Source organism: Perissodus microlepis, chromosome 22, assembly GCF_051167445.1.
Source record: "Perissodus microlepis isolate ML-2025 ecotype Zambia chromosome 22, ASM5116744v1, whole genome shotgun sequence".
Taxonomy (NCBI): Eukaryota; Metazoa; Chordata; class Actinopteri; order Cichliformes; family Cichlidae; genus Perissodus; species Perissodus microlepis.
Genome location: NC_140481.1, coordinates 32,502,157 through 32,511,345, shown reverse-complemented (window position 1 = coordinate 32,511,345; position 9,189 = coordinate 32,502,157). Strand labels below are relative to the sequence as shown.

At 45.7% G+C, this 9,189-nt stretch overlaps 2 protein-coding genes across 2 annotated transcripts; both read left to right on the top strand.

The window, feature by feature from the left end:
- The first annotated feature begins 615 nt into the window (after positions 1 to 615).
- On the top strand, positions 616 to 5,032 carry LOC146363591 (LIM/homeobox protein Awh-like). Its single transcript, XM_084918431.1, has 7 exons — positions 616 to 716; positions 1,026 to 1,144; positions 1,697 to 1,905; positions 1,982 to 2,090; positions 2,172 to 2,304; positions 3,683 to 3,909; positions 4,588 to 5,032. Exons 2-7 carry the CDS (start codon positions 1,028 to 1,030, stop codon positions 4,966 to 4,968), a joined length of 1,176 nt encoding a protein of 391 aa, XP_084774557.1. The 5' UTR covers positions 616 to 716; positions 1,026 to 1,027; the 3' UTR covers positions 4,969 to 5,032.
- Positions 5,033 to 5,788: 756 nt separating this feature from the next.
- Positions 5,789 to 8,310, top strand: qrfp (pyroglutamylated RFamide peptide). Its single transcript, XM_084918992.1, has 2 exons — positions 5,789 to 5,890; positions 7,391 to 8,310. Exons 1-2 carry the CDS (start codon positions 5,789 to 5,791, stop codon positions 7,970 to 7,972), a joined length of 684 nt encoding a protein of 227 aa, XP_084775118.1. The 3' UTR covers positions 7,973 to 8,310.
- The last annotated feature ends 879 nt before the right edge of the window (positions 8,311 to 9,189 follow it).

Below are 9,189 nucleotides of genomic sequence, written 5' to 3'. Positions count from 1 at the left end.
GAAGCTTAATCTCTTTGTTAGCAAAAAGTACACCCAATAAAATCACCCTTTCATAAGCCCTAGACCGTTCACATGATGGAGCCCTATGATTGTAGGGCAGTCTAAGATAATTAGGAAGGGTAAGTTCATGTTTAGGACATGAACGATTCTTTCAACTGTGGAGAAAATGTCTCGTGTTTGTTGTCAGTTGAGTCCATGTTCAGCTGAAGCATTGAGGGAAAAGGTGTCTTTTCATTCTTCACCTCAGCTCCCAGATGTGCTTTTAAAAACCTTTTGTTTTTTAATTGGTCCCCAGGGTGCAGCTCCCACCCTCCCACCCTTCTGCTCACCAGGAAACCAATCACAGTGGATCTCACCTGTCCTCTGAGCCTGCTTGTTTACAGGTGTGTGTCCGGGGCGTCACTGGGGACAGACCAGTGATCAGAGGCGGGCAAAGCGATTGGCTGAGAACGAGGTGGAGGCAGGTCTCATGTGAAGGGAAACCAGTCCCAAAACCACGAGACAGGTGGCTGCAGAGACACCTGGAGGGCTGAGAGCGCTCAGGTGGTCCACTGCCTGGAGGAAGAGGCTGAGACTGAGCGTTTTTGTTCAAGCAGAGCAGCGTTTGTGGCTTCATGAAGCAGAACAAACCTCGTCCTTCTTCTTAAAGGGTTTCGAGAGGGTTCGCACAGAGCACGCTCAGTGGAAAACCAACCAGAAGCTTCTGAACAACACAGGTAAGCTCGCTCCATCTCCTCCATCCACCTGCATCCACCTGCATGCTTTCTCATTGAATTCATATCTTCTATTGTCCTGTTGGTAACAAAAACTGTAAATGATGATGACATAAAGAACACAAAGGACAAAATGAAGCCTTAAAAACATGTGATACATTTTTCAAAGAGACGTAAGGATGAGTAGAAACGAATAGAAACGAATAGAAACGAATAGAAACGGCTGACTCGATGTTTGGGACTCTGCTTGTTGGTCGCGACCTTCACTGAGTCTGTTTTCATCGCTCTGATGACGCCTCCTCTGCTTCTCAGTCATGATGTCGCCAGATGACCGAGCCCTCGACGACCTGTTGTACGGCAGTGACCTTGGTGACGAGGTGGAGGGGGCGGAGCTGGGCGGCGGCGCAGAGGAGAGCGCTGCTGCAAATAACGTGAATATTAAATTTAATTATTCAATTATATAAAAATAGTATAATATTATTGATAGTGATATTTATTAGTATTATTATTGTATTATTATATTTTTATTCTTATTTTATACAACATTAGTTTTTATATTTTACTTGTATTCGACTGTCTGTTGTGTTTCTTCATGTTGTTGCTGACGGCCGATCAGTTAAAAGTTATGATTTCCTTTTGCACACATGGTCTGATTTCACTCATCTAACAGCTGTTTTCTGGATAAAAACACTCCCTGATAGATAAAAACCAAAACACAGCATCTGTATTGCTCTGGTTCATTTAAAATAACATTAATCAATGTTAATCAACATTAATAAAGAACATTTCCTTGTTGCTGAATCTGATACAAAAACAGTCATAATCTGCTTACAGTTAAAAATAGTTGTGAGAATATTCAGGTGTTTGTCGGCCTCCTGCTCAGTAACTGTGTAATCACATTTCCTCTGATCCAGAATCATGTGTGACATCACTGTTATCACTGTTATCAGTAAATATTCACTGACATTGAATCCGTCTGTCAGTCTCAGGCTCCAACAGCTGTGTCCATCCAGGAGCCAGTGACGTGTGCCGGATGTGGCGAGCAGCTGCTCGACCGCTTCTTCCTATTGGCTGCGGGGAGGGTGTGGCACAACCCCTGTCTGCGCTGCAGCCAGTGTCAGTGCGAGCTGCAGACGCACCCGTCGCTGTACTGGAGGGACGGAAACATCTACTGCCAGCAGGACTACTGCAGGTCTGCGAGGTCTCGCCTTCCTTTGCTTCCCGTTTTTCACGTTTCTGACTCTGGTGTGGTTTCTCCTCCCGCTCAGGATGTTTGGAGGCGGTCAGTGTGCTCGCTGCTTCCAGCCAATCCCAGCTTCTGATTTGGTCATGAGGTCTGGTGAGCTGACTTTCCATCCTCACTGCTTCTCCTGCCAGGTCAGCCTCGACGCTTCGTCTTATTATTTTCAGGTTAAAGAACTCTGAATAGATGCAGACGGTCTGTCCGATGTGTTGCAGGAGTGTGACGTGAAATTAATGCCGGGGAACTTGTACTGCATGCAGGGCGCCAACCTCTACTGTCAGTCTCATTATCAGAGTGACGGGGGCGTGCAGCCCCCCCCTGACCTGCAGCCCAAACAGCATCTAGATGGTGAGTGTGAAGAACTTCTGGGGCCTTTATGGGCATCTTATTTGTTTTATCTTGTCGAGCTCTCCCACTCTATTTGGATTTAAATGTCAAATACAGGGAGTTCAGACCACTCGACTTTAATCACTTTAAATCAGCTCCTAGCAGCATTTGGAGATGTTGCTCCCAGCTGGGAAGTCCTCCACTCACTTCACACATGATGATGAGCCTGTTCTCACTCATGGAGCTTTAAGTATTGTAGTCACTCCCACTCCCACTGTGGGAGTGACGCTCCCGCTTTAATGAAACAATCCTGTCACTCATGGAGTCGTCACGTTTACTGCCAAACAGTGAAAACCAAGAAAAAACACATTGATGCAGTGTTTGTGTCACAGCCTGAGCACCAACCCACACTGTGTGCAGAGCAACACAACATTCACCTGCTCACACCAGCAGCTTTTCCTCATCTAAGTGTTTTCTAACATTCACATCAGCGGGAAACCAGCCAGGGATCAAACTACCAACCTCCTGATAGATGACCTGCTCGTGATGCCGAGTTAACTGGAGCAGAAATATCATGAAAACATGGCGATGCAAGTTTCACGTCCATGGAGGAAAATGTTGGCGTAGAGCAGGGGTGGGCAATCTCAGTCCACGAGGGCCGGTGTCCCTGCAGGTTTTAGATCTCACCCTGGGTCAACGCACCTGAATCACATGATTAGTTTGTTACCAGGCCTCTGGGGAACTTCAGGACATGTTGAGGAGCTAATTTAGCCAGTTAAATCAGCTGTGATGGTTCGAGGACACATCTAAAACCTGCAGGACACCGGCCCTCGTGGACTGGGATTGCCCACCCCTGATGTAGAGTCAGCAACCTTCCAGCTCTCACTGTTGATTTTATGTTTGCAGTTTTACACTCTGACCACCGAAACTAAGATGATGTTTCCAACTAAACGAAATATTCAGTCACATTTCAGGACAGGTTAGATTTGTACCTGGGACAACTTCAATCTGACCACTTACCTGCAGGTCGCACAAGCCTTTAACGTCCATTTAAACACCCTCCGGATATTAAAGTCGGTCATCAAACAGCTTAAAGTACTAACGACGAGATCTGGACGAGTTGAGGATCAAACAGAGGTCAGAATAACAGATTCTTTTTAAAAGCCGGCATTTACGCTTCGCTGCTCCGTAGTTCTGATACAGTCACTATCAGAGCACTACGGAGACCAGGGTGAAGACCATTATTAATACTTATTATCATGAAACCATCAAACGTGATTTAAAATGCAGTTTAGTGATTATGTAATAAAATGTTCAAATCCTTTTCTCAGTCAAACTTCTCTAAAGTTCATTTTGAATGAAAGTTTTGTTCTGCTTTGTTGGTTGGGGCCGAATTCAGCCCAGGTGTCAGGTGAGGGGGAGGAGTCTGTCAGCAGTCCAGAGCCACAATCGGACAACAGGGCGGCAGGTGGGCGGATCCCCAGGAGGACCAAGCGAATCAGGACGTGCTTCCGCAGCGAGCAGCTCAGAGCGTTGGAGTCGTACTTTGCCCAGAAACACAACCCCGACGGTAAAGACTGGACCTGCCTCGCACACAAGACCGGCCTGCCCAAGAGAGTCCTGCAGGTACAAACGTCTGGAAGGACGGGCTCCTTCAAGGCCTCCATTTAAAATGAAACGGCGCATTCTTATTGGCTCAGCAGTGTAAAAGTCAAAGATCCTCACTCGCACAGGGTTGAAGAGGAATACTGACTCTTGTTATTCGCGCCCCTCACACAGTTCTGATAAACGATGAAGCTTTTCTTTGCACCATCTTTATTTCTGCTGTAGGTTTGAGCACAGGCTTCTGGAGCGGGCCTCCAGTGGTCATTAGAGGAAGTGCAGGTTTAGTCACTTCCTGTCTGGTTTCATTTCTCAGCCCTGACATAGCCGTGGGGTTTTCTTCTGCTGCACACAGATTTATCTCTTTCTGGTTGTTCTTCAGACATTTTAGAGACATTTCATAGATTTGTGCCATCTTTGAGTTTTTGCATATTTTCATGCAATTTTTTGTTTGTTTGTTGTTATTTTGTGTGTCTGCAGCCGTTCTGTTTGCAGAGATGTAAAACAACCACAGAGATGCAGATAGACTGTAATCATGTGCAGGTACAGAGCTGTGAAAGAACACTCAGCTGTGGTGTAGGAGAGGTGGGATGCTTCCACTCACGTGGGCCCTTTGTCCTGAGATGAATGGAAACGGTGTGGTTTACTGTGGATTGTGGGCTGAGTGACAAACGTCTTCTTGTCCCTCTCGTTGTCCCTCAGGTGTGGTTTCAGAACGCTCGGGCCAAACTCCGCCGTTCCCTTCTCTCCGATGACTCTCAGGTCAACTCGCCCTCTGCTCTTCCGAGAGCTGCCACCATGGCAACCAGTCCCTCATCCCCGACCTGCTCCCTGCCGGACCGATCGCAGCCTTTTCCCACCAGCACCATCGACCAGCTGCAGCTGTCCCTGCTCACCTCCCCGCTCAGCGAGCAGGTCATCAGCCACCCCTCCCAGGAGCTGCTGCAAAGCCCCGACTTCTTCCCGGACTACGACTCCCAGAGCGCACCGGGGTGCATGTCCACCCTGGAGGTCCACGGTGACTTTGGGGAGGCAGGAGGTGGAGAAGTTAGCACTGATGCTTTTGGTCCACATTACTGTTAGTCAGTGAAAACACAGTAAATACTTACATGTAGACGGAGTTCAAACTGTGACGAGCTGTCGGATTTGTGAGGTTGATAATAAATATATTGTTAAAATCCAGTTTTCATGTTTTTCCTGTGACGTGTCGAGTTGTTTGTCTGTTTATCATGAACCTAAAAGCTTGTTGAGTTTCATGCAGGAACTATGTTCTTGTAGCTGCTCTCACTGACGAGAGGCTCATGGTAGGAACAGGACACCAGCATGAAACATCATAACACGGTGACCTCGCCTGTATGATCTGAAACTGCACATTTTATTTTTACCATTCGTTAGCATCACATCCTGATCACATTCACTGTTTTTCTAATGAACGATCGACTTCCTCGTGTTCCTCGAACTACTTAACGAGTGCATGTGATGGAAACAGTGACAGACTTTCTTCTTTCAATCATTAAAAGGCCGGAGGTGAAGCATTTTTCTCAGAAATCAATTCTCAGGAGATCTGTGGTCACATAATTGGCAGTAATTTGACTCAGAGCGCAGCATCATTTGGTCTGAGGTCTGGATCCGTCACAGAGATGATTCCTCATCATGACATTCTTTCAAGGTGTGTCTGTGTTTCCCCAGCGAGCTGACCTTCATAACGAGCGGCGATAAAAGGAAGGAATCCCTCGCCGTCCTCAGAAATGTCCTAATGAGTCACCCTCAACAATCAAACGGCGATAATTGCGATGACTCGCTGGGCCTCTGTGATGAAGTGGGTCATCGTTTCTCAGAAGAAAGTATGAAGGTTATCGTGGTCGGCGCTCGCCTTCTCATGCGTCACAGGGCCGAGTGACCAATGGGTGACGGCGGGGCGGCAGAGGAGAGCGGGCAGTTTTTAAAAAGGTCAGATGTGGAGATTCTTCGAGGAGATAGAGCAGGTCATCGCACACGGAACAAGGTAAGAGACGGCTGCAGGTTTCTGCTGTGTGTCTTCTTCGTTGGTGTTTTCAGTGAATTATTTCCAGATTAATTCAAGAAACAGCGTTTCAGTCAGTTTAGAACTTTTCATGCAGGTTACTGAAATTCAGAATGCTTTACAGATGGCTGATGATTAAAAAGAGTTTATCTTACTCTCAGACACAAACTGAGCTGTGAGCGAGATCTCTCTCTACTGTGAGCTCACCATGGTATGTTGAAGGCTTTTATTGTGAAAGACAAACAGGAAGAAGCCTTTTTCACATGTGCAAATATAGTTACTTTGTTACTGTACTTAAGTAGAATTTTCAGGTATCTGAACTTTAATTGAGTACTTTTTTTTTTCTGGCTACTTTTTACTTTTACTCCCTACATTTTTTAAACAAGATGTATTTTCTACTGCTGATGTTTTACATATCAAACTGAATTGAGCCTAAACAGAAACACATGAGAGGAAATCCTGTTTGTTTGTTAATCACCAGATAAAATGAGATGAATGAGGAACAACTGGGAGCGACAGTGAGGGGTTAAAGTGGGCCGGAGTTTTTATTTATCCATATTTAACCACTGCTGGTACTTCAGCATCTAGCTCGCTCTACAGAAGAGGAGCGAGCATGAAGGGAGTGACGTTTTTAAAGTGTGAGGTAATTTGAAAGGCAGCGTTTGTATGAGCTCAACAAACATCAGCAAACACACAAACTGTGTGTGTGTTTGTCTCACAGTGTGCTGCAGCTAAAGTCCAGCTGCTTATTTCAGGGGGAGAAAAGACAGAGAGCTTAGAGTTAAAGGACGGATGCTCATGTTGTTAAATCTGTGTGACATGATGTTTTTCACAGTGTGAAAGCTGCTGCTGAACAAACTGAGGCAGGATAACTGTGTCACGTAAAACTGCAGGGTTAGTTTGCTGCACTGTGGTGGAGGTTCACAGGCGGAGTCAGCGCCTACCATGTAAAACAGAGCTGCTGTTTTATCTTTTTCTCTGCTCGTGTTCTTTCATTACAATTAAGATTTAAACTGAATTAAAGGTTTATTTCTACTGATATTGTTTTTTTTACTTGAATAGAGAAGTATAATCAGTACTTTGACTTATACTGCAGTATTTATACTGCAGTATTTTTAACGCTGGTATCTGTACTTCTACTTAAGTACTGAATATGTGTCTGCTGAAAAAAATAAAACTCATCAGATTGAAGAAGTTTCTCTAAACTTTGTTTATCTCCGTACAAATATTCATTATTCTATCTGGTTACTGACAGCACTTCCTGTTTACTGGGCGGAGGCGGATTCAGGGTTTGTGTGTGTGTGATGAGACAAACTCAATAATAATGTTCACATTTTTTTTCTTTTGGTTTTTACTTCAAATGCAGTATTTTTACCATTTGTTTAATAATATTTCAGTTCCTCACTCGACCGTTATCATCAGCTGATCAAAGCTAATAAACACATCAGTAAGCTGCTGATAAAAGTCTGTTTCTGTTTCCAGATGAGACTTTCTTTTCATCCTGGTGCCTCACAGCTCGCCCTCCTTTCCTTCGCCCTCCTCTCCTCCATCCCACACCCCGTCACATCATACCCTTATCCTCCCACCGCCCTCCTGCCCACAGTGGGTGGATCTGAGCTGGAGTCCACCCTGCTGCACCTCCAGGCTGCTCTGGAAGAGCCGGGGGCCGAGTGGCCTCGAGACATCCAGCCAGGTGAGGAGAGTGAGGAGGATGACGAGTCGTGGGAAGAAGAAGCTCTGCTGCAGGCCCAGAGAGGAGACCTGATGGCCCAGCCGTTGTCGCCCTTCCCTGAGGGTCACTCTCTGGAGAGCATGCACTACCAGGAGGGGGGAGAGGGGGAGGACGGGTGGAAGCGGAACGATGCTCTGTCCTCCATTGCGGGAGGACTCCAAGCTGTCAGCCGTGAGAAGGGAGGGTTTGGTTTCCGCTTTGGGAGGAAAAGATGGACAGACGGGGAGTGGATGGAAGGAAGAGAGGGAGAACAGAGGAGGACAAGCGGAAGTGACGAGGACAGAGTCTCAACAGGGACAAGAGACGAGAGCGATGAAAGAAAGAAAGGCTGATACGCTTCAGAGGGGACTGCCAGATTATAGCACACATCATGAACTCTGTAAATGTGACACCTTTTAATTTCATTTTCAGAACAACATGGCACAAAAGTAAACACATAAACGTGGTAACCTGAGAAACGAGATTTTATCCTATGCTCTTGTTTTCCTTCTGAAACTATATGAAGGCTCATTTTACTGGATGTACAGAACAAGCGCGCAGCTCGTCGTGTCTAATCTGAAAGTGTAATATAAGCATGTGCACGGAGCTTCTGTCAGTGTGTTTGTTTGTTGGCTTGAACATGACTCGTGAATAAAGAGCTGGGAGGTGCAGCTCTCGGCACAGCTGTAAAGGCTGGACGTTGTCTTGTTTTCACTCTATACTCTTCAGAAGCACCTTTACCTCAGGAATAACTGCACCAGCTCCTCCTGGGAGCAAAAAGGAAACAGCACCACAGCCTGAGTCCTCCTGCTCCAGCCACTCCCTCCAGGTGACATCACCTGCGCTTCATCTCCCGACACGTCACATTTTCAGCTCCCTCCTCTGCTCTGACAGAACTGCATGTTTGTCCCTTATTGACTCGTTTTTATCTTTAAGTGATGACGTCTGAATCCTGCCTCCAGGTACAAACTACCCTCTGTTTATTAAGGCTGTTGTGTTTTTAACTTGTTTTAATGTTTTGTATCTTGTTCTATTTAATCTGAACAAGCCCCTAAAAACAGTCAGTGATCACTGTCGGCCTCTCACGGTTTTTATCATCACTGTTCATTTTAAAGCTCAGTTTTTAAAACCTTACAATGTAACTACAGCCCATGCAGCAGTATATTAATGACTAACCTGGTATTGTGGATGGATTATCTCAGTTGTTCTCCTGACTGAAGTTTGGTCCGTTTACAGCATCCTGCCATGCGATTGCATTTGTCTCTAACCATCAGGAACCCTCACGTTAACTTTTATTGAGTGGAAAAAAGTTAGCATTCATCCTCCAGCTTCACTGTGCTAATGCTATGCTAACATAGCTGTGTCGCTAGCGATCACGTAGCACACCATTATATACCAGCTAGCCCAACTTCAGTAACCCTACAAACATCACTGCTGTTTAGTTTTCTGTCTTCATTTATGTTGGAAGTGATAGCAGAGCTGTACGTTTAAATTTTTCAGAAATCTCTCAGTCAGAACATGCTATATCATGTTTAGGTGGAAACTAGCGAGCTAACTTCCTGCTAACTTC

What these genes read in the sequence shown, in the direction of transcription:
- LOC146363591 (XM_084918431.1), top strand. Translation starts at nt 1,028, where the DNA reads ATGATGTCGCCAGATGACCGAGCCCTCGACGACCTGTTGTACGGCAGT. An exon ending in TGCCAGCAGGACTACTGCAG is followed by an intron (nt 1,906 to 1,981) that starts GTCTGCGAGGTC and finishes CCTCCCGCTCAG; the next exon opens with GATGTTTGGAGGCGGTCAGT. An exon ending in GCCCAAACAGCATCTAGATG is followed by an intron (nt 2,305 to 3,682) that starts GTGAGTGTGAAG and finishes GGCCGAATTCAG; the next exon opens with CCCAGGTGTCAGGTGAGGGG.
- qrfp (XM_084918992.1), top strand. Translation starts at nt 5,789, where the DNA reads ATGGGTGACGGCGGGGCGGCAGAGGAGAGCGGGCAGTTTTTAAAAAGG. An exon ending in GTCATCGCACACGGAACAAG is followed by an intron (nt 5,891 to 7,390) that starts GTAAGAGACGGC and finishes TTCTGTTTCCAG; the next exon opens with ATGAGACTTTCTTTTCATCC.